General features: G+C 42.6%; 1 protein-coding gene across 1 annotated transcript in view; it reads left to right on the top strand.

Moving 5' to 3' along the window:
- The window catches only part of LOC147712246 (uncharacterized), a 168,015-nt gene that overhangs the window by 41,706 nt on the left and 102,660 nt on the right, over positions 1-23,649 (top strand). Inside the window, exons 10-11 of the mRNA XM_086919606.1 lie at positions 10,143-10,172; positions 21,786-21,815. Coding sequence (XP_086775732.1) covers positions 10,143-10,172; positions 21,786-21,815 — 60 coding nt within the window. The remainder of the gene's footprint in view (positions 1-10,142; positions 10,173-21,785; positions 21,816-23,649) is intronic.

The following is a 23,649-nucleotide window of genomic DNA, read 5'->3' as shown; positions in this document are numbered from 1 at the left end:
CCTCACCCCAAGATCTAGGGGGGTCTTGTCCCTCCCTCAAGATTCCATTGAAGAGGGCCGTTAAAATAGGGATGATTACATCTATCAGGGCACAATATAATTCACCTGGAAGCCCATCAGGGCCAGCGGCCTTACCATGCTTTAGTGACCTAATGACATTTCTCACTTCCGTCTCAGAGATTTCCATCTCGATCCCTTCGCGCTGTATGGATGAAAGGGACGGTAGAGTGCACTGATTTAACCATAGGTCCCTTATGTGCTGATCGTCTGGGGTATCTTCCCTGTATATTTCCTTGAAGAATTCCCTTAAAGGCAGTACTTATCTCTTTAGTAGATGTTCTAGCAGCACTCTCGCCCTCAACATTGATTTCTCTTATATAATTTTTGGCTTGATCGGCCTTGACCTTCCAAGCCAAAATCTTACCCGCTGCTTCTCCAAATTCAAAATGAGAGATTTTACTCGCCTCCCATCTCTTCGATACTCTCTCTTGTAATATGTTATCTAGTTGATTTTTCAGGTCACACATATTTGTTTGGTCTTGAGGTGAACCAATTGAGGCTTCAAGCCTCTGCTCAATCTTTCCTAGTTCTTGTTCAAGGTTTTTTAATCTTCAACCTAAACATTTTATGCCGGTGGGAGGATCTGTTTGTTATACATCCTCTCAAGAATGCTTTTAGAGCCTCACATACCGTGTCAAGGGGAGCTGAGCTCAAATTTATATCCAAAAACGTACTTGTTTCACTCATCAAATATGTCACTTCCTCTTGATCTAACAAGATAGAGCGGTCGAATGACCAGGAAGGATGTTTAGTTTGAGCAGGAAGTTTTAAAAGAAATAAGAGATGAATGATCCGATAGATGAGAGGGAATATAGTTAATACTAGTTATAGAGTTTTGGAGGCAATAGCTAAATAACGCATAATCAATTCTTGAGGTGTGTTTGTATTTTAAGTTTCTATAGGATATCCGTTGTTTATTACCCGCTTTTTCTCTCCATAAGCCTGCCAGGCCTATTTGTTCCATTATCCCCTTAAGGGACTGTCTAGATTTAGAAGGAGCATGACCTCTATGACCACTATGGTGGGTGGATTTGTCTAGTTTTGGGTTTAATACAACATTAAAGTCCCCTGTCCATAGTATTGGATCCAAAGAGGTCGTTAAATGGTTCCTTATTGTTTCTAAAAAGGACGAATCATCTGTGTTGGGACCATAATATCCAACTAGATTACACACCCAACCATTGATAGACATACTCACCAAGAGCCATCTACCACTTTGGTCTTCGTTATAATGAAGAATCTGAACCTTTGCAGATTTTTTGCAAATTAGGAGAATTCCTCTTATATTTGCGTTGTGATCAGTACTAATAAATTTGTCTATCCATCTCTGTTTTTTTAATATTCTGTTGGCCTCACTTTTTAAAAGATGTGATTCTTGGATGACTATGATCTGCGCTGGAGAGTCTCGTAAATATTGTAAAATACGTTCTCTTCTACCTCGCACGCGCAGTCCATTGACATTCCAAGATAGGAACTGAACAGAGGTCATCTTCCAACATCCATCCCTATTTACACTTCCCTACCTCTCATGCTTATATTATTATCCCAAAAATGGCAGTTTCCTCTACTTGGACTGAAAACTTGTCTTGGAAGGCCAGACTCCTGAGGATTTTTTTGAATTTTAATGCTTCCCCCTCCTCCACCCACCCCTTCCACCCCACCCTTGGAGAACTCTCCCGTACTTAATCCTACCAGATGTAGGGCCGGATTCGCGTCTTACAACGCCTTCTCCTCCCACATCGCAAAGTGCCCCCGCTACCCCCTGAAAAACATAGACGTATGTAAAAAAAAATATTTACACATTCTTCTCCCTCTTTTTTTTTTTTACACTTTAGGGATCTTTCTACTTCTTTTTTTGTGTATATATCTTTTTTTTTTCTTATTTTTCCCCTCCTTTTTTTCCCTCTTTTTTCCCTTCCCCGTCCTATTAATCTTATGAATCCTTGTGTGTGTTCTTTTTTTTTTTATATATATCTTCTTCTTGTCGTTAAACTAACTCAGAATCTATTTCTAACTTAACATGCTAGAAGCTTACTACAGATTCCTGTGCCAGGCGATTTAGTATGAGACATTGAGTAGAGTGTTTCAGAAAGGTTCGATGTTCCTATCCTCTGTTCTCAATATGTATCAAATGGTATAGGTGAGCTGTATGGTATATGAACAAGAGCTTAATAGTTCTAATCAGTTAGAGTTTGCCCTGGGAATGATTACAGATGGATTCCAATAGTTCATCGGCCTCAAAAGGTGATCTGACGTTGTGCATTTTATTATTATACATAATCCGCAAAAATGCAGGGAACCTCATCTGAACTGTAGCGCCAGCAGCTCTAAATTTGTCCATCCTCTGACCCAGTTCCTACTGCCTATCCAGCGTGGGTTTATAGAGATCAGAGCGTATTTCAAAGGGAAAATCAGGTCCTTTTATAGATTTTAGTTTAAGAGCAAGATTAAGAATTTTTTCTTTCAAAGAATACGTCAGGAAGTTAATCTTAATTTTCCTAGGTTTAGTTCTACCGGGATTCAACCGGAAAGGATCACGATGGATTCTCCGTATATCTTTATCAAGCTCCTCTGCTGACTCCTCGAAATTTAGGGACTCCTTCAGTAATTTAATTATGTAGGTCTTAAGGTCTCCGCCTTCCTTTCCCTCAGGTATCTTCAGAAGACGCAGGTTGTTTCATCGTGAATAATTCTCTAAAGATTCCACTCTTTCTTTCATAGCATCCCCTTCCCTCCGTAAAGTTAGAATTTTCGACTCAGATGCCTCCAGATTTGCTTTCATCGCCCCAACAGAGCACTCCAATAATTCTGTTCTTTCTCCCAGCCCATCCACCTTCCTCTCCAATGCCTCACAGGACGTCAGGATATCATTCTGATTTGCCTTAGAAATCAGAAAGTCATTGCGAATCTCCTCTCTCATCGAAGCTATTGAAGCTACCAGGACTTCCAATGCGCTCTCAGTGTGGGTGGGCCTTTCGCTTTTATCTCCTTCGCCCTCGTCTCCCTCCGCTAAATTGTGTGTGTTTTCTCTGAGTATTGCGACTTGCGCACCTCCTTCATTTTCTAGTATATTTGCTGATACGCTCGGTAGTGGAAGAGATGGAAGAGATGGAAACTCCGCCATATCTGTTACTGGGGTAGGAATCTTAAGCTCACAGTTACTGTTGTAATTGTCCGAGTTTATTTTTGTGGATAAGAGAAGAGAAGGTGTGCTTAAGTTATCGCCCTTGTCTGAATTATTAGCCGGTATCAAATCCAATACCTGAGGCAGAACTTTGATATATGAACGCAGAGAGGGGGTAATTCTCCCAGAACTGCTTTTCAAATTTAAGATTTTGGACTCCCCCTTGAGGACCGCCTTTGCTGTTTTTTGTTTTGCTTATTTTCCCCTTGATAATAGACTGCTGATTGAGCCTAACTTTTGCTAAATCTAGGGAGATAGAAGTGGAGGGTTCTATTGTCGCCACTTTTTCTGAAGAAGGGGATTCTGGGAGTTGTAGTTTTTTCTTACCCGACCTCTGTTTCTTTCCCACCTTCTCATTCAGGCTCTTGGTGCTCTTAACATTCGTTTTTCTAAAGGGGGTGTTTTTATCTTTATCTTTGGGTTTGATTAATTCTGATATCTCTAATACTTCTGATACCTCCTCTCTCTCAATAACCCCCGCAGCCTCCTCTATTTGATCACAAATTGCAGCGGCGGCTTCGTAAGCCCCTCCAGTCACACTCCCCTGTTCAACTCCGATCTGCTCTTGCTCTCTATTGCTGACTCCAGCCTCCGCTCCAAAATCACAAGCCCCCTCCAAGGGAATCCGTCGCTGCAGCAGTCTTTGTCCCGCTTCCCCAGCACAGCCCAGCCTACCTCTTAGCTGTCCCCGAGCCAAACAACCTCGGTGGAGCTCCACGGCTGCTCTCTGCCACGGGCTACGAGGAGGCAGTGAGCTGCCGGGGAGGGATTGAAGGGCGTCGCAGCGGCACATCCACAGGAGCTGCCCACTCACCAACACCGAAAAACAGAAACTGCGGACGATTAGAAAATGCGAGCAGGCTCTGCTTCGAATGCCGCCCAGGGGATTCAAATACTGATATTACAGAGGATTCCGGGCTCCGCTCACAAAGGCATCATTCCATGAGAGGGCAGTGACAGCAACTTTGCGATGATGGAGATCCGGCGTCTGAAGCGCGCGCCGCACTAGCCTGCGGCAGCCATGTTCTCCGTTGACATCACTTTGCAATAAATTTTATTGTAAACACACCTGACTCTTTTTTCTATGTACTTCTCTGAGATGAGTGACTGAATGAAAACTAGTATATAGTTTCCACGATCCTAAGGGATCAGGGTTTTATGTTATGTGGTTGCCAGAAGCTATTCCCTTCTTGTCTTCAAGAAGTTTCTAGTGGCCTCTGAGCTAGCGGGTACACAGTAATTAAGTTTAATATACATAATAGGGGCATACAGACCTCAGTTCTATGCCAAGCCTATCGTGTATGTTATTCCATTGCGCAGAACCTATAAGGGAAATAGGAACTACACTACACAGTTGTGTAAGTAGGCCAAGTGACTACGAGAGAAAACAGCCCAAAACGCAACATGGAAACACCACATTTTTTGAGTGAAAAACTAAACTTTTTTTGTGGTGTGCATAGCTGTGAATTTTGGGCCCTAGCTTAGCCGGCACCAAGGCATACCTAGCAAACCTATACATTTTTTTAAAGTAGACACCAAGAAGAACTCCCAATTTTTGTGATTTATTTAGCTAAATTTGTGATTTTCTGGGGATTCTTGGTAGGAACATGTTGGGGATCAATGTCAGCCACACCTCCATGGATTCCCCTGGGTGTCAAGTTTTCAAAAATGTTTGGGATTGTTAGCTTTCCATAGATGCCTGCAGAGCCGGAGACCAAAAACCCATGTGACTCTGTTGGAAAACCAGATTGTTTTGTTATGGATAATTTTGAAGTCTCCACAATAGGTTTTGGGCCCTTCCCTGTTGCGGGCACTTGGCCCACTCACACAAGTGAGGTAGGATTTTATTGGGAGACCTCGGGGAACACTAGGTGGTAGAAAATCTGTGGTTCTTTTCTGGAAGAATATGGCACAGTAATAGAAGGAAAATTTGTGACTTTAGTCAAATTTTGAGGTTTACTGTGCATTGTGGTTGGAATACTTGGTGTGATCAATGAGTGCCCACCATCCTGTACTCCCCTGGGTAATTCGTTTATGGAAATAACTAGAATTTGTAGATTTTACCTAGAGACAATATACACCTTGGCAGATAAAGACAAAAAAGACAAATACTACTTCCCATCCATCTATTTGTCATGTACATACACATACTGTTTGGATTTGGCAAAAGGGTGAGTGAAATGTTCAAAATGCATATTTGTTTGACAATGAATTTCACAAAAATTAAATACAATCTTAATAACTGAAAGTTCTAAGATCTGAACCAATGACCACAGTTTGTGAGCTTCAATAGCAGGGCAAGGCACCAACCTCTTTACAGGCCATTCACACTCCTTTCATACATGACACAAACAAGATCTTTCACACTTCCAGCACATTACAACACTCACATCAATAGACAATGTAGAGATAATGTACACCCTGACAGAAAAAAGACAGAAAAGAAAACTATTACTTCACACTCATCTATTCTTCAAGTACACACACATACTAGTTGGATTTGTCATGAGGATGAGTGAAGGTTCAGAGCCTAAAATGTTAATAACAAAAGATTTCACAAAAATGATATGCACTGTTAATAATTGAAAGGTCGAAAACCTGAACCATTGATTCACAGCACATGAGCTGTAAAGCCCCGGCAAGGCAACAAACTCTTTACAGGCCATTCAGACACCTTTCATATGAGATACATACATGACCATTCATACTGCCAGCCGTGGGCCCTGAAAATTACAACACTCATATCAGCAGACTGACAAAGCAATCACATTGGCTGGTGGTTGACAGAGTGTGTGCACTGGCGTTTGGCTAGCAGGGACCAACAGCAAGTCACCACATACACACTGCCAGCCAAACGCCAGTCTATGCACATTGTCAGCCAAGAAGCAGTACATATACACTTCCAGACAAGCGCCAGTCCACACACACCACCAGCCAAACGCCAGTCCATGCCCACAGCCAGCTAAGCGCTAGTCCAGGCACAACACCAGCCAAACGTCAGTCCACTCACACAGCCAGCCAAGCACCAATCCACACGCACCACCATCACAATTTTTAAATAAAAAAAAAGAAAACACAAACCAATAGAAACAAAACTATAAATCCAAACAGAACAGCTCTAACTAAATACATCATACTAATGCCAATCATAAAATCGGAACAACATTTTTTAAATGATACATACCAGTCAGTTGACTTTTTGACTCCTGACTGCAACCAACAACTCTTCTCTGTGGGGTACAATATTAAACATGTGGGCACACACAGCCCAGGTTTAGGACAATAGGGCAGTACACAAAACTGTCCTTCCATATACCTTTTCGGTAACAGACTCTTCATTTCTTAGTTGGAAAGTTTTTTTGTACTGTGGGAGGAATGTAATCAAGAACGTGGTGATCGTTCAATCTAGCCACATCCTCCACCACTGCTACTCTAGGAACTTGTGCCTGTCCCACTACAACAAGGCTGTCTATCCAAGATGGCTGAAACTGAACAAATGTCATTTTTGACGCTGGTGAATAATCCATAAAAACAACAAAAGCATTGAAGGTTGCTACATGGAATAGATAGATAGCCAACTCCTTATACCAAACATACGCCTAACAAACAGCAGTCTAAGGTTCCAACCGCTGATCTACTATATCAACACTACCCATGTGCCTTTTGGAGTCGAAAATGCACACATGTTTGTCACTTCAGCAATCTGACCCCAAACATTCACAGGTGTAGTCCTTTCATCATGGAAGGGTCAGCATATAGACATCTTTACTGTCAGAAAATGTTAGATCTAGACATTTATCACTACTCACCGAACTGCACTTCTCTTGTCAAGTTTTTTACAAACAAGTTCTTTTAGGTAACCTTTACGGTTGGAGCGGATTGTGCCACAAGCTACAGTGTCCACTTTGAACAATTCCCTGAACAATGGCGCACTTGCATAAAAGTTATCTATGTATAAAAAGTGACCTTTGTTAAAAAGCTCTCTACCAGGTTCCCATATAATTCTTTGAGCAACTACAAAAGTGGACAGAACCCAGAGGGGTCAGTACTGGAATTGCTACCCATTTAGACCGTGAAATTATAGACAGTCCAGTACTACTCTCAGACAGCATATACATGCCCTCTAGGTAGGAATGTACTGCTTCAAAACCAGTCATCCCTTGAACAGGACCAAAGACTCATCCACAGCTTTTTTTTTCCCTGGCACATGGATCTCTGAAAATCAATCTACAGAGTGATCACGAACCGGCAAAACTTTAAAAAGACGGTCACAATCAGATTATTACTCACGGTTGCAGGAAATATAGTCTTTGCCACCAGGGGATTAGCAGAACAATATTTAGACAGCAACAGCTTCCTTTTCAGGCCCATCAAAAAGAACTTCTTCAACACATCCAGATTTGTGGAAGTTGATCAGGTAGCATGAGAGTTTAGTCTGGCACTGTTGTCCCTCAAGTACTGTTCAGAATACGAATTAGTCTACTCAACAATCTCATTCAGAAATACACCATCCATTAACAACTGAAAAGAATGTATAGGCAAAATGTTTTCACAATTCTATCTACACCCTGCACCACCACTAAATACAGGCAACACCGACTGCACCATGTTTGGGTCAACCAATAGTCCAGCACATCCAATGGGACGCCCTGCAGCCCCAGGCTGCAATCCAGATGAATCTTGCTGTACTATTGGCACACCTTTAGCACACCAGTGTCTTCTTCTAAAAACGGCACTCCATCTTCACTGAGGGTGGTTTCCTCATCAGATAATTCCTCTCTAATACAAAATTACTGTCAGAATGCTGGCCTTACACCTCTGCCTCAGATGCAGAGTCAGCCTCATAATCATGGTCAAAAGAAGAGTCGAAAAGCATACAAACAACCTGTTGAGCAGTCATCCTGCAGTTAGCCATAATCCTTGCAAAGAAAAGTAACTTGACAAACAAGTGAAGAATACCCAACACTGTATATAATAAGTAATAAACAAAGAGGGGCTTTATTAAGTGGAAATTAAAAATACTGGGATATAGTAAAATCTAGAAGGATATGTCAGTCAAAACAAAGCACACAAATGCCTACAATACCACACACTTGCCAGAGACAGCACACAGTGAGGATCAATTGCACTTACTTTGCACAGACACAGCAAACACTAATGAAGCCCCTCTGCAAAGAAAGGGGATAAAAACATTGCACGCAAGGCAGTAAACAACATGCACAAATCAGTATGTTACTTTGAAAGGCAATCACACAAAAAGCTAACAAAGCAAATTATACAACGGATACACAAAAGATGAAAAGATTATGAAATGAGTAGCTTACCAAGAACAACTCCACAAACTGCAGATCTGCCAAAGCTGCACGCTGCAACAAGCCTTTACCAACAAGTCAAAGGAAACAATAGGTTTACAATAAAAAAATGAAAAAAATGAAAACAAATAAACCTGGTAACAAAATATCAAAATACACTCATGTTCCCCTGAAAAGAGGCATTGCACCATCAAATGGAAGTAAACATTATCCCAGAAGCAGAGCTCTCACCACATACATAAACTTATTCCCAGGAAACTCAAGTGTTACCACCCACCCTGAGGCTCAATCCACTGAAAAATCTCTAAAGGGGACAAAAAACATCCCAAGGAGCAGATCAGCCTAACAAAGCGCAATCTGCCCTAAGGGGAAATACCTCCCTGGTGCCTAGTAGCTTTCCGCCTCCACAAAGGGCAAGTAAGCCTAAAACCAGCTGATCTGCCCTCTGGAGGGGTGAAACTATCAAAACAATTATCCCACAAGGGGAGAATCCTTCATTACAGAAAATCGTATTTTAAGAAATACAAAGTCAAGCATGCCTCTGGGTTTAAGGCACCCATGGAGGCACCCCACATTTGTTAGTTCACATGAAAGTGCACATGTGCCCTGGGGGCATATGTGCATTTTATATTACAATAACAATATGCATTTTTAATGGCTTTTTTTCGCACATAGTTCCCATCCACTTGAAGTGGATGGTAATTGCTTTTTCTAAATGCCCAAATCATATCTAGGAAATGCTTTGTACATGTGCATTAGGAATCCCTATTTGTGATTCCTTAAATCACTGTCACAATTTGCGATTTCTACGGTGTAGAAATCGTATACTGCGACCGGTTTTGGTTCTTTTTACATCTGGGAAGAGCACTTATCATTTTTAACAGGCGAAATAGGGATTCAGCTCATTAAGAAGTGCTAAATAGCTTCACACATCTGGTCCTTACTATTTAATCCACCATAAAGTGAATAATTGGCAGCTGTCAACAAAAACAATCCAGTCGCCTGAATGTAGAACAGCAGGCATAGGACATGAATTACGAAATACAGAAGAAATTAGAAATATTTTGACTTTTGGAAAAAGAGCTAAATCTCCCAAACACAATTTCATCTACCATACCAATATTGTGGGAACATTTATGTCATGTAGTCTCTTGATATAACCTTTCTCTAGCAAACAGAGAATTAGATGTTACCATACAATGCTTTAACCAGCCACAGCTGTGGTTCAGATCTCTACTGCACTGATCAAGGGAAGCGCAATAGCCATAATCCTACTTGTAGAGTGTTCTGATTTACAGTTCTTAACTGGGTGTGGGGGTTCTGTCTAGGCTGCTGTTCTAAACAAAAGTGACGTAATAAAGGTTTCTACTACTCTCAGTAATCATGATCAAGTATAACTAGACTTTCATATTGCAGAGATTCATATAAAATCTTGGTTTGATGTTTATTCTTCCTTGACTGAAAAATGTCCCAATAACATTACAAAGTAGCACAAAGGGAAAATGGGAGCATTTAATCGATGAACTTCATTTGTCTTGATTTTATAAATAATTGCAGTAATAAGTAATATTTTTTCCTCCTACTAGGTACTCTACCCCCTACAGCCAAAACCCCTGGTAAGTGCAGCACATAAAGAATAAATCATATCAATAACAGATTTATGTTCTTGTTGGGCTTAAATCTAAGGAGAGTAGAGTGCATAATATACAATAATTCTAACTTTGTCAGGCAATTAGAAAAATTTAACAAAGACAAGTGAGGTTCCTGACTGTAGCCATCTTTGTAGGGGTCTTCAGAAACTCCAGAGACACAGGGCATGGTTTGTGCATGAGCAAACATTGTAGGTTGATCCCGGAATCATAGACAGGGTTTGTGCATATGTTCCCCTGACTTCATTTTAGAAGGGGATGAATATTATAACATTCTAGCACTCTTGCCTACCCTACAGGACAAAAGAACAGTCTGTGGGTAGATAGGATGGAAGAGAGATTGATGCCCCCCCAGAGTGACCCCCTTGTGCTAGACTAATGATACCCCAAGTGTGGTAGACATTCAACTGCTACGTGGCCTAGTTTTCTCTTTAAGTGACAATAAGGAAACAAAGAAGGCCGAAAGTAAGCTCCTCATTTATATGCAGTAAAGGCAGTTGACATTTGATAGTGGTGGAGTGTAAATGCTGTGGCTGAGTGCACTGTGGCGCGCAAACGTAGTGAGCACAGCCGATCCAATGTGAGTTCGGGTCTCAAAGAAAATTTTGAAAAAATATTGGTCAAATGGTGCATTTTTAAGTGAATTTGAGAAAGCAAGATGGTTAATTTAGTAATTGTGAAAGTGTAGTTGTGCCATCAATAAATGGATTTCATATGATAATAATGTAGGTAGCTGCTTAATCAGTATAACCACAGAACTTCATAACAAACTTCAAGCAAAAAATGCTGAGTACCTCGCATATTCATTTATTTAAAGTTATACCTTTAGAAATTAAATCTACTGAGAAAATACAATTTATAGTGATTTGTTGGGCTGGATACAGTGAGACAGCAAGTAATAAACATTTAAAGGTAGTAGGGCAACCTACATGGCACTGTAGTCTCATTGAGAGCAACCAATAGTAAAATATACATAAGCTGATTGAAGTCTGGTATACACCAGTGATTTCAGAGTCTTGACTATCTATTGAGCAGATTAGGAACAATTGAGCAGGTCACAAACTAGCAGCATTCAAGAAATGTTAGGATTAACATATTGCTCACTTTTTGTAGACAAAATCAGCATAGCTGTCTATAATAGCTGCTAATGTCTCAATGACTTGAACATTAAAGTCTGGCATTCTCTTACAATGGTCTCTGTCTATATGGAGCATTGCTGAAGCATCAGTCCTTCCTCAATCATGGTGATCTTCAGGAATGTCTTGATTCTGTTCAAAATGGTAAAACATTGTTCTAACTCTGCTGTTGTCATAAGAGTTGTAAATACTGTTAAGGTAAAGCCACAGTCTCTGTAAGTGACTTTTCCATATTAAGGGTCAGATTTACACGTCCCTTGCATCACTTTTGCGCCGCAGTGGCAGCGTAAACGTTGCGGCCCATTTACAACGTGACGCATCTAGGGAGATGTGTCACGTTGTAAAGCTTTGCATCACATTATACCTGCGCCAGGTATAATGTATGCAGGGTAGGCGTTCCCATGCAAAAAGCCACGTATAACTGGTGCAGTGAAATTTACAAGATTTCACTGCGTCACTCTGCGCCTTCACTGCGTCAAAATCCCTACGCCTGCTCAGACCAGGCGTAAGGATTGACTTAGGGCACTTTACATGGGACCTACCTATGTTTTCTGGCGCATTGCTGGAGTTGTGTTACTTTTGTGACAAACCCCAACAATGCGTCACTTTTCCTCCAACAGATGCATCAGAATTTCTGACACATCTGTAATTCCTTGCGCCATGGTGCACTGTATTGTAAAGGACATTTGAAGGTGACGCAAAGGACGCAAGGAAACTGACGCATCTGTACAGATGCGTCAGTTCCTGGTATATCAGCCTCTCAGTTTCTGAATTCAAGTGAGCAAAGGCATGGCACCACTGGCCTCCCGTTACACATGGTATGCATACTGTACAGTTAATTCAGTTCTTAGATTCTCTTTGTTGAGCATAGGAAAAGCTTCCAAAGCCTTGTTCAGTGCTCATTCATGGAAGAAAGTGTAATATTTTGAAAACTGGCTGCTTTGCAGGAGAAGAACTCAAAATATTCCTTTGCATGCACAACTATAGTGTCACATATCTCCTTTGCAATTTGGACCAGAATGCAGATTTTTTTCTATGGGTTGAGAAACTAGAATCTTTTGGCAGTCTACTGTCTAAATTGTCAATCCCATCTATGACTTTGTTCATGTTGTTGACAAACTGACTGGTAGCTTTTTGCACAAAGAAAATATCTTTTTGGTGTAACTGGACGTACAATATGTTGACATGAGGCATTATTTTGTGAAACAAAAATAGAAAGCACTAAAAATCTCAGTCTTGTAGTGTTCTAACAAAGCCAGGGGCCTCATTCCGACTTTTGGATTGAAAGTAGCCATAGCTTCTAATAACCTCTAGCATACACTCAAGGAGTTCCTTTTGTATCATTTTGGAGGTGCCCTTGGAGATAAGAGAACTTACTAAATGCAGTAGCTGTCGGTGGTGGAAGTGCTGCAGTGCGGTGACGTGGGGCGGGGGAAGGGCACGGTTGGGGTAGTAATCTATCGAATACAGCCAAATACAGGTCATCAAACATATAAATAAATAAACAAAATTTCATTGTGCGCACTGAATCGCCAAATGCGATGCAGTCCAGGCAACAAAATTAGTTTTATTTTTGTATATGTTTACTTACCTGTATTTGGCCGTACGTCACAGGCCAGCAGAACTCCCACCACCGACCGCTATTGGCTAAATGTTCTTACATTTCACTGTCTATGCTTGCTATTACATCTACAGGGCCTCTGACTATACCTGGATTTGAGTAACTTTAGGATTCATCATGCTGGCAAAAGGCCAGCTCAAAAGCACCACAGAAACTAATACAATTAAATATTGTTGATAGTATGTGTCTATTCCTATCAACTGCTTCATTGTGCTTCTTTATTGATTGCAGTACGCATCGCTTAAGTGGGTTTCAATCGGTGTGTCACACACCATTCACAGTCTCAACAGGTTTTCCATATGGATTCTCGTGCATGTGTGATTCTTTATTTTATCCCAAAAGATACAAAAATGATGAGTCAATAAAGAACAAATCAAACATTCACCCCCAGTCAAGAGATCTGGGTAAATTGGTTGTTCTTTTACTCCCCATGCCACTCCAGTTTAGACCCAGCCATATGCAAATCAGTCTTGGCCCTGTTCCTCATGGAAACAGTCCAGCCTGAATTGCCAAGCCAGAGATCATGGCCATAACACACTTACGCACTTTACTCTACAGGACTAAAGAACAGTCTGTGGGTAGGTGAGGAGGAAGAGGGACACATCAAGCCCTCTACATTTGGAGTAATGCTACCAAATGTGTGGTAAACATTACGCACCTCCTGCATAGCTAGTTTTTTTCTCTATGTACTTCGACAATAAGGAAACACAATAGGCCGAAAATGAACTCATTTTTACACAGTGGCGTCTGGTGACATTTGAAAGTGGTGTGGGGTAAAAGTTGTGGCTGAGTGCAATGTGATGAGCTAGAGTAATGAGTGCGCCATACCAGCATAAGGGGAAATCAGGTGGTATCTCGCTCTGAGATTTTTTTAAAATACAGTAGGCACGTTTGAGAAAGCAAGAAGGTCAATAAAGTACTTGTGAAAGTGTAGTTATGACATCAATAAAGAGATTTCATATGATAATAACGTAGGCAGCTGCTTATACAGAAACATCACAGGACTTCATAACAGACTTTAAAATACCAATGCTGAGCACCTCACAGATTTCTTTATTTATTGATATACCTTTTGAAATTATATCTACTGAGGAAATACAAGCAATAGTAATTTGTCGGACTGGACACAGTAAGACTGCAAAGAATAAACATTGAAAAGTAGGAGAGCACTCTACAAGGCATGTATGTCTCACTGAGAGCATCCAACGTAAAGTAAACATTAGGCAAATTGAAGTCAGGCATACACCAGTGATTTCAGTGACTCCAATATCCATACAGCAGATGATGAACAATTGAGCAGGCCATAAACTATCAGCATTCAAGAATAGGTAGGATTGAGATATTGTTCACTTTTTTTTTAGAAAATCAGCACGTCTATCTATAATGGCTACAAGCGTCTCGATCACTTTAACATTAAAGTCCTGGGGCCTCATTTATGAGGCCTTGCGTCAGTTTTGCGCTGCGGATGCGTCACTTTTTGTGACGCATCTGCAGCGTAAAACATGCGCCTTGTTGCGCCATATTTAAAAAGTGACGCATCTAGGTAGATGCGTCACTTTTTAAACCCCTGCGCCACATTATACCTGCGTCAGGTATAATGTATGCAGAGGGGGCGTTCCCACGCAAAAAGCCTCGTAATAGTGACGCAGTGAAATCTATGAGATTTCACTGCATCACTTTTAGGATGCAGTTGCGTCAAAATCTTGCGCCTGCCTCACAGCAGGCGTAAGACTGACGCAAGCCCTTTCACATGGGGCTTTCCCCATGTGAAAGGACGCATTGCTGGAGATGCGTCACTTTTGTAACACACTACAGCAATGCGTCACTTTTGCGCTTACAGATGCGTCAGAAATACTGACGAATCTGTAGGTCCTTGCGACATGATGCGTCATACATTAAATATGACGCATCATTGGTGTCGCAAGGAGTGCGCAGTGAAAAGTGACGCATCGCTGTTTTCACGCAGCGATGCGTCACTTTTCATAAATGAGGCCCTGGGATTTTCCTAATAAGGTCTATTCCTATAGAGAGGATTGCTAAAGCAGTCTGTCTTTCCTCAGGAATGCCTTGATTATGTTTAAAGTAGAAAAACATTGTTCTGACTCTGCTGTTGTCATAGAAGTGGTAATTAGTATTTTTAGTAAAGCCACTGTCTCTGTATGTGACTTTTCCATATGAAGTTTCTGAATTAAAGCTAGCAAAACATGTCAGTTCTTAGAACCTCATAGGATAAGCTTCCACAGCCTCTTTCAGATGCTTGGTCAAGGGCAGGGCCGGACTGGGAACAAAAACCGGTAGTGGCATAGTTCTCGGCCGCCCCCCCCCTCCCCCCCCCCCCCTTCCCCACTCGGGGGGTTGGAGGTGCCGCCAAGCTCTTTGCTGGGCCGGTTTTTGGCTGCAAAAATGGCCTTGTAACAAAAACAGCCCCCAAGGGCCCAAAACCATCCCCCACCCATGCGGCGCACCATGGGATTGCCCGGTGCCCGCTATGGCCTGGTCAAGGGAGTAAGTATCATATTTTGAAAACTGATTACTTTGCAGTTATGTGGCACTCACCAAATGCTTTGTAAAAGAAAAACATTCCTTTGCATGCACAACTATAGTGTCCCATATATCCTTTTCAATTCACATAAGACTTCTGATGAGTTTTGTACAGTTTGAAAAACCAGAATCATTTGACAATATTCTGTCTAAATTGACAGTTCCTTCTCTGACTTTTCTTATGCTGGTGGCCAATTGACTGGTAGCTCTTTGCACAAAGACAGTATCTATTTCACATTTTTGTAAGTGTATGTATTATATGTTGACATAAGGAATTTTTTCAGGAAACAAAAAGAGACTGAACTAAAACTCTCTGTCTTCTAGCAAAGCCACAATCCTCATTTTGACTTTTTGATTCACACCATTGCCTTCAATGGCGTTGAAACATTTCTCAAGATCAACTCTATATTAGAATATTAGCTTGATTATACATTCAAACAAGTTGGGGATCCCATTACCGGACTTATTGCCACAAATGTCCCGAAGTACTTCCATTCTTTTGGGGGAATGTGAGAAGAATAAGCCATGACTCCTACACCTAAATTGAAAATTTGCGCCTCGGAGATCTTTGCTACTGCTTGTTGCATAATAGAATGATGTTGCCTGTCATAACAATCCACATAATGGACATTAGGGTACACATCTCTAATTCTTTTTTTACTGCACCAAAGATTCCACTGATTACTAAAGCACCATCTTAGCTTTGTGCAATACGCTTTTGTTTTTTTAGGCTGCTCTGGAAAAATTCAGTTCAGTTTACATAGTATAGCTGAAGCTATGGTTTCTGCACTACAGTTTTTTTTAAATATGTGAAACCATAGGACCTCACCACACGTTTATTGCCATTGTCTAGGCACCAAAGATTAATGTGGACTGTGATTTAGTGGTCACACCAGTGATGTTATCAGCCTGAATAGCTGCAAAGTCTGTGTTTTTCAACTGTTGGACAATATAGCTACTTGTAATCTAGCATTCACTTAAGGAGTTCAAATTGTATCGTTTTAGAGGTGCCCTTAAAAACTGTAGCACTTGCTAAATGTGTTTCCATTTACCTGTCTATGCTTGCTATTAAATCTACAAGGCCTCAGAATACGCCTACATTTTTGGAATGTTCAGATTCATCATGTCCCCGTAAAGCAAGTTCAAAAGCACCACACACCTTCAACCACACCACCGAACCCCACTGGACTGACCACCACTGCATCCACTTCACCTTCAGGAAGCCCACCACGCACCACCGCACCCAACAGATGCCTCAACGCTGCTGGAGCAAAGTCACCAAAGACCAGCTAACCACAGCCCTTGCCCAGAGCCCACCAATTCCACCGACCCGGACACCGCCGCCCGCAACCTCAGATAATGGATCGACAACTGCGCCAACACCCTCGCCCCGCTCAAGACACCCTCCAACAGCCACACCAGCAAGAAAGCCACCTGGTTCACCGAAGACCTCCAAGCCTCCAAACGAACATGCCAAAAACTGGAGAAGAACTGGCTCCATGAACAAATACCGTACAGCTATGTAGGCCACAAGAATGCCACTCGCAGACACCATAAACTCATCAGAGCCGCCAAGAGGGCCTCAGTCAAAGACCGCATAGATAACAACGCTCACAACAGCAAAGAGTTCTTCAACATTGTGAAGGAACTCTTCAACCGCAGCTCCAACACCAACACCAACGACATCCCACCTACGCAAGACCTGTGCGACTCACTGGCCACCTTCTTCCACCACAAGATCGCCGACATCCACGTCAGCTTCAACGCCACGACAGCCCTGATAACCACCGCCCCCACGACCACCACCCGCACCAACCGCCTGCTCTCCTGGACTAGCATCAACGACGAGGACTCCAGCAAGATCATGAACACAATCCACTCCGGATCACTGTTAGACCCATGTCCTCACCACATGTTCAACAAAGTCTGCACATTAATCGCACCCCATCTCCGGAAAGTAATCAACATCTCCTTCGAGATAGCAACCTTCCCAGAAAGCTGGAAGCACGCCAAGATCAACGCCTTACTCAAGAAACCCAAGGCGAGCCCCAAGGACCTCAAGAACTTCTGACCCATCTCTCTGCTCCTGTTCCCAGCGAAGGTCACCAAGATAATCGTCAACAAACAACTGACTCGCTACCTCGAGGAGAACAGCATCCTAGACGCATCTCATTCCGGATTCCTCAGCAACCACAGCACTGAAACTGCCCTCATCACCGCCACTGACGACATCAGGACCCTGCTTGACCACGGAGAAACAGCGGCCCTCATCCTCCTGGATCTGTCAGCCGCCTTCAACACGGTCTACCACCGCACACTAAGAACATGCCTACATGAGGCCGGGACCCAAGAGAAGGTCCTGGACTGAACCACATCCTTCCTCTCCGGCAGAACTCAGAGCGCCCGCCTCCCCCCTTCCGCTCCAATGCCACTGAGATCATCTGTGGCATACCCCAGGGCTCTTCCCTCAGCCCGATGCTGTTCAAAATCTACAAGGCACACCTCGCCCACGTCGCCCACATGACCTCAACATCATCTCCTACGCCAGCGACACCCAGCTGATACTCTCCCTCACCAGAGACCCTCACACCACCAAAACTGACCTCCGCGAAGGAATAAAGGCCGTCGCCGAATGGATGAGGAACAGCCGACTGAAGCTGAACTTGGAGGTCCTCATCCTCGGCTCCACCCCTTCAGCCTAGGACAACTCCTGGTTGCTGACAACACTAGGAATCGCCCAGACACCCACCAACCTTGCACGCAAACTAGGGGTCTTCCTCGACTCCACCATCTCCATGACTAAGCAGGTCAACACTGTCTCCTCTTCCTGCTTCAACACCCTCCGAATGCTCTGCAGGATCTTCAAGTGGGTCAACACCAAAACTAGAAGAACAGTCACAGGGCCTCGTCACCAGCAGGCTGGACTACGGAAACGCCCTCTATGCAGGAACATCAGCAAAGCTCCTGCGACGATTGCAACGCATCCAAAACGCCTCAGCACGTCTGATCCTCGACATCCTCCTCTGCAGCCACATCACACCCCACCTGAGAGAACTGCACTGGCTCCCCCTCAACAAGAGGATAACCTTCAAGCTCCTCATCCACGCACACAAAGCTCTCCACAACACCGGCTCATCATACCTCAACAGACGAATCAGCTTCCACACGGCCAACCGCCAGCTCCGCTCCGCCGGCCTCGCCCTCGCCACAGTCCACCGCATCCGGCAGCAGATCCTTCTCCCACCTCACCGCCAAGACCTGGAGCACCCTCCCCACCAACCTATGGCAGACCCCAGACCTACTGGCCTTCAGAAGACTCCTCAAGACCTGGCTCTTTGACAGTAGGAGCACCCCCCCCCAGCGCCTTGAGACCCTCACCGGTTTGTAGTGCGCTTTATAAGTGTCCTGATTGATTGATTGATTGACACAACAGAATACAGTCACTTATTTTTTATAGTAAGTGTCTATTCCTATTGACTGCTTCATTGTGTTTCGTTATTGATATGCGGTATGCATCGTTTATGTGGGCTTCAATAAGTGTGTCCCCAAAAATTCCCAGTTATGTCAGGTTTTTAAATACTTCCTGTAAGCCAATCAACTTTTGTGTACTAGCTGTTTGAAAATGTATATTTGTATGTCTTCCCCCTCTCAGGGGCAGTTCTTTTGTAGTTTTAGTTCTGGCCAGTCAGGTCCTAATAGTTTCATAATTAGTTTCCCTTCATGTTTCGTTCCAAGGCTCTACTGTATTCATGGTGTTTTACCAATAATAAAGTTACCTGTCACTAATCAAAGTACAATGTATATGGTTTGGTGCAAAAACATAAATAATATTTTGGCATAAATGCATATCTTGTTTATTATCACACAATATTTCCACAGCACCCCTTTGCACAACATGACTGTACATACTAGTTGCTGAAGTCCCTGAAGCAGACATATAACGTATTGCTATATTTGGGTATATAAATGGTACTAATGAGGTGCAACGAATGCACAGACAGTGTTACCAAGTTTAACAAAGACAAAATAATGAAGTACTACTGTTCCAAAATGTGCCTAATTATGCTGCACAGTTTGCCTTGTCCGGCTGCATAATTTAGCCCTCTCCTGCTGTATAATTCCAGTGTCCCTGATTATGTTATGCAGACAAAAGACAAGAATTAAAGTGTTATTCTATCACATTAAAGTCAGTGAAAGCTTTTGTTGCAGCTCAAGCAAGCTAGTAGCTGCACTGTACAGTCATAGTTGCTGTAACACAGCATATATACCTGCTAACTCCCTGGTGCCATTGCCTAGATACTGTTAACATTCTGTAAGTCCCTAACAGAATCATACCGAGGGTTAGGAGCACAGTCATTCCAAAGCCTCTGAAGCTAGTACTGGTTTTCCTGGCACATGAAATACACAGAGGTGTAGTAGCTCATGGAAAATAACTACAGGAAAGGGAGAATGTTCACGGCTCCCCACTGTGCGGAGAGTAACATCAAAAGTGCAAACAGCTTATTCTGGTCGTACAGGATGTCTATTCTAGATGTAGAATTCTCAAAATCATCAAGAAAGACAATAGACCAGTATTCAAAAGCCGTGAATTTGAAATATTCAGGGACTAAATGAACATTTGCTATCAGAAGATAACACAACTGTGCCCACAAGCCAATCCTATGATCACGGGGTCATGGGGACACTAAGGAGAGCACCAATAGACCCTGCATCGTTCCAGCTACGGAGAGCATAGTGCACAACCCTACACAGTACTACAGGCATCCAACCAGCTGACCTGGTATTTGGAATGAAGATCTAGACGAGGATCCCAAGAGGACCCCCTTCTAGAGGACTGGCAACTTCACCTTGATGACAGTGCACAGTGAGAAAAGATAAAGATGTGTGTGGACAGGCTTTGGTGAGCTAAATAAAGACTTTTTCGCAAGAAGTACTCCCCTGAAATCCGAATCATTTTCAGCGATTAATGTATTGGAGGGATCATGACTAAACAGTGATGAGAAGTCCCTATGTGAAGCTTTGAATTGTATGCCACTAGGAAGTGGGAAAGGAGGCAAGTCCTTTTGTTTTATATATACCCTCACACACCCTAGTGGTGTAATGCTTCATCAGCCGGTCACCCTGATGCCTAAAGTTCAGGGTGGGCTAAACCATGTTTCAGGGAGCTCTTAGAGAAGTATTTGTCCAGGGGAAAAAAAGATTAAAAATCCAGAAGCAGATCCTGGTTTCAAGCTAGTAACTTGACGGAAGCAGAAGGAATAAATAGGTCACGTCTCTTCCTCTCCAACCTAATGATCACCTGTTGGCGGAGTTAATTAAATTACATTCCTTGAATTCTTGGATTTTCTACTCGACAGGCTAGTGGAGATTGAATGAATTTCTTCCTTTATTCAGACCACAATAGTCAGGTGTGGTTCTCCTTGTGCGGCATTCATTTGGATCCTGCCCCATTCATTCCTTAGGACCCACATCATTAATTGCCGCTGTCAACTTTTGCTCATCTACCCCCTGTCGTGATGAAGACCCGCCCTTGACGCATAATACACTGCGCTAATTCCTAGGGTTGAAACGTCAACGTAGCAGTCACACTAGTCCACCCAGTTTCTCAGGCCTCAACACAAAGTCCTTTTTTGGGCTTGCATTCATGCATTGAGAAGATTGTACAGTAACATATTACTGCTTTTATGTGTTACCTTTTTTGTATATTTCATGTATAGCACTTTTTCATTTATCACCACAAAGTCACTTTTTGCACTTTAATCACATTGTTTGATGGACAGCCATGTTCATTAATTTGTGTACATAGTATCAATATAATACAAAGAGTCATTTTTGACCAAAAAATAATTGTCCTTGTGGTGTGTTCAAGCATTATAGCTTGGTTCTCTAAATAGTGACCTGACAGATCCACTTCTTTATATATCATATATACCCAGGTTCTGAGGGACACAGGGCCACCCCAATTTGTCTAATATCTTTGTAGGGGGTGCAGATTTACAGTCCTTTTGCATTTGGGACGGGGGCTGTCTGGGCAGCTGTTCTGAACAAAAGGGTCATCATACAGATGTCTGCTACTCTCATGATCAAGTGCATACATGCATATATATACTACAGTGATTCTTGTGAAACCTAGTCTTGATGTTCATTTTTGCATATCTAAAATTGGCTTGATTACTTTACAAAGTTGTACAAAGGCAAAATAAGTGCATTTAGTTGAGGAGCTACGGTTATCTTGATTTTATAATCAATGGCAGTAATAAGTAATACTTTTTCTCCTAATAGGTACTCTGCCCCCGACAGCCAAAACCCCTGGTGAGTGCAGCACCTAGAGAATGAATCATATTAAGAACAGATGCAAGTTCTCCTTGGGCTTAAATCTAAGGAGAGTAGAGTGCATAATGTAGAATTCAGATTTTGACAGGCAATTAGAAAGACTTGAAGAAAGACAGGTGAAGTTCTGGGATGTAGCCACCTTTGTAAGGGTCTTCAGATACTCCACACACACAAGGTGGGGTCTGTGCAGGAGGAAACCTTGATGGTTAAGTCTGTAATCATAGGAAGGGTTTGGGAATATATTCCAATGACTTTGCTTTAGAAGCGGATCATGATCGCAGCACACTAAAACACCTGCCTGCCCTACAGGGCAAGAGAACAGTCTGTGTGTAGGTGGGCAGGAAGAGGGTCACATGCCCACTCTGCCATCAGTGGTTAGACTAACTGTACCGAGCTGTGGCCCGTGCAGGCAAGAGTGGTGGGGCAGGGACTTGACAGATGACGATAAGGGGAAATAAATATGTATTTAATGTTCCCACATCGTCGTCTGTCGAGTCCCCCTCCACCCCGCCGCACCGATCTTACCTGCACGGGTCGATCCTGATGCTACCTCATGAGTGATAGACATTAGGGACCTCCTGCCTAGTATGGTTTTCTCTTGGTGTTCTTCAACATTAAAGAAACGCAGAAGGCTGAAAGAAAGCTCCTCATTTCTAAGGGGCATCACACGTACACTAAAAATTAAGAAAAGCTAATGCACATGTGTTTGCACAAAAGAGTTTTGTGATAGAAAATTTCACCCACACTAAAAATGTTATCTTTACATAGGAAGAGCACCTGGTATGGAACGTTACAGGATAATCAGGGCAATGTCTGCAATGGAGTGCCATCTGTTACAATTTATCTTTTCATGCAAAGCATTAACAATGTAATGTTCCTTTACCTCCTAACTGGTTTGATAGTTCAACACCCAAACCCTCTGGTAAGCGATGCATACATTGAATACATCAATCTAAGAACATTTTAAAAATGTCCCAGGAATGAACATTAAGTAGAGACTAGCACAGGCTGTGGACAGGATTGAGTCTCTGAAAGTTGATTGAGTATATTCATTTAGCACTTGTAGACATGATAGTGCATATCTATAAATTGGTTCAGCAAGCTTATGCTGTACACAGTAGTGGAAGGAGGAGGGGGCAACTGCCTGGCATACCAGCACACAATTGTCCCAAAGCATTATGGCAAATGCAGTGTATACTAACACTCACTTGAGTTGAAAGTCTTTAGTTTTCCCTATTCCAGGTGCAGTCAGTGTTGTGTATCTCTCAACACGTTTCAGGACATTTATACTACTTCAGCAGATTAGTAAATATGGGGATACTAGAACTGCTGCTCACACCCTTCTCAGGTTCCAGCACCACTCACACAGTGTAGGCCAGACCCACAACTTACCAAGCAGACAATCACAGAAGGAGGAAGGGAGAAAATTGCATTGCAAACTCACCCAGATTCCTTGTGGGAAAAGCAGCATAAAATTACACTAGTTTGAGTTGAAAGTCTTCAGTTTTGTTGAAGGACAAGCATCCTCAAAATGTGTCTAGAAATACACAGCACTGACTGCACCAACCATGATGAACACTAAAGATGTTCTATTTAAGTGAATGTTATGAAGCAAAGCATTTAACACAATTCATTTTGGCAATTTGTGTGCAGGCATGCAGTGGCATAACATGATTTGAGGGTCCTTCGTGCAATGTACAAGGAAGGGCCCAACATGGGCAGGACCCTGTCAAGAGTGCCAGAGGGGGCTGCGAGGGCTATTGTTACGCCATTGCTGATATGCAAGGCAGTGTAATACCTCCTCCCTTGATTT

The sequence above is a fragment of the Lissotriton vulgaris genome, chromosome 5 (assembly GCF_964263255.1).
Source record: "Lissotriton vulgaris chromosome 5, aLisVul1.2, whole genome shotgun sequence".
Classification (NCBI taxonomy): Eukaryota; Metazoa; Chordata; class Amphibia; order Caudata; family Salamandridae; genus Lissotriton; species Lissotriton vulgaris.
This window is presented reverse-complemented; position numbering and strand designations above follow the sequence as displayed.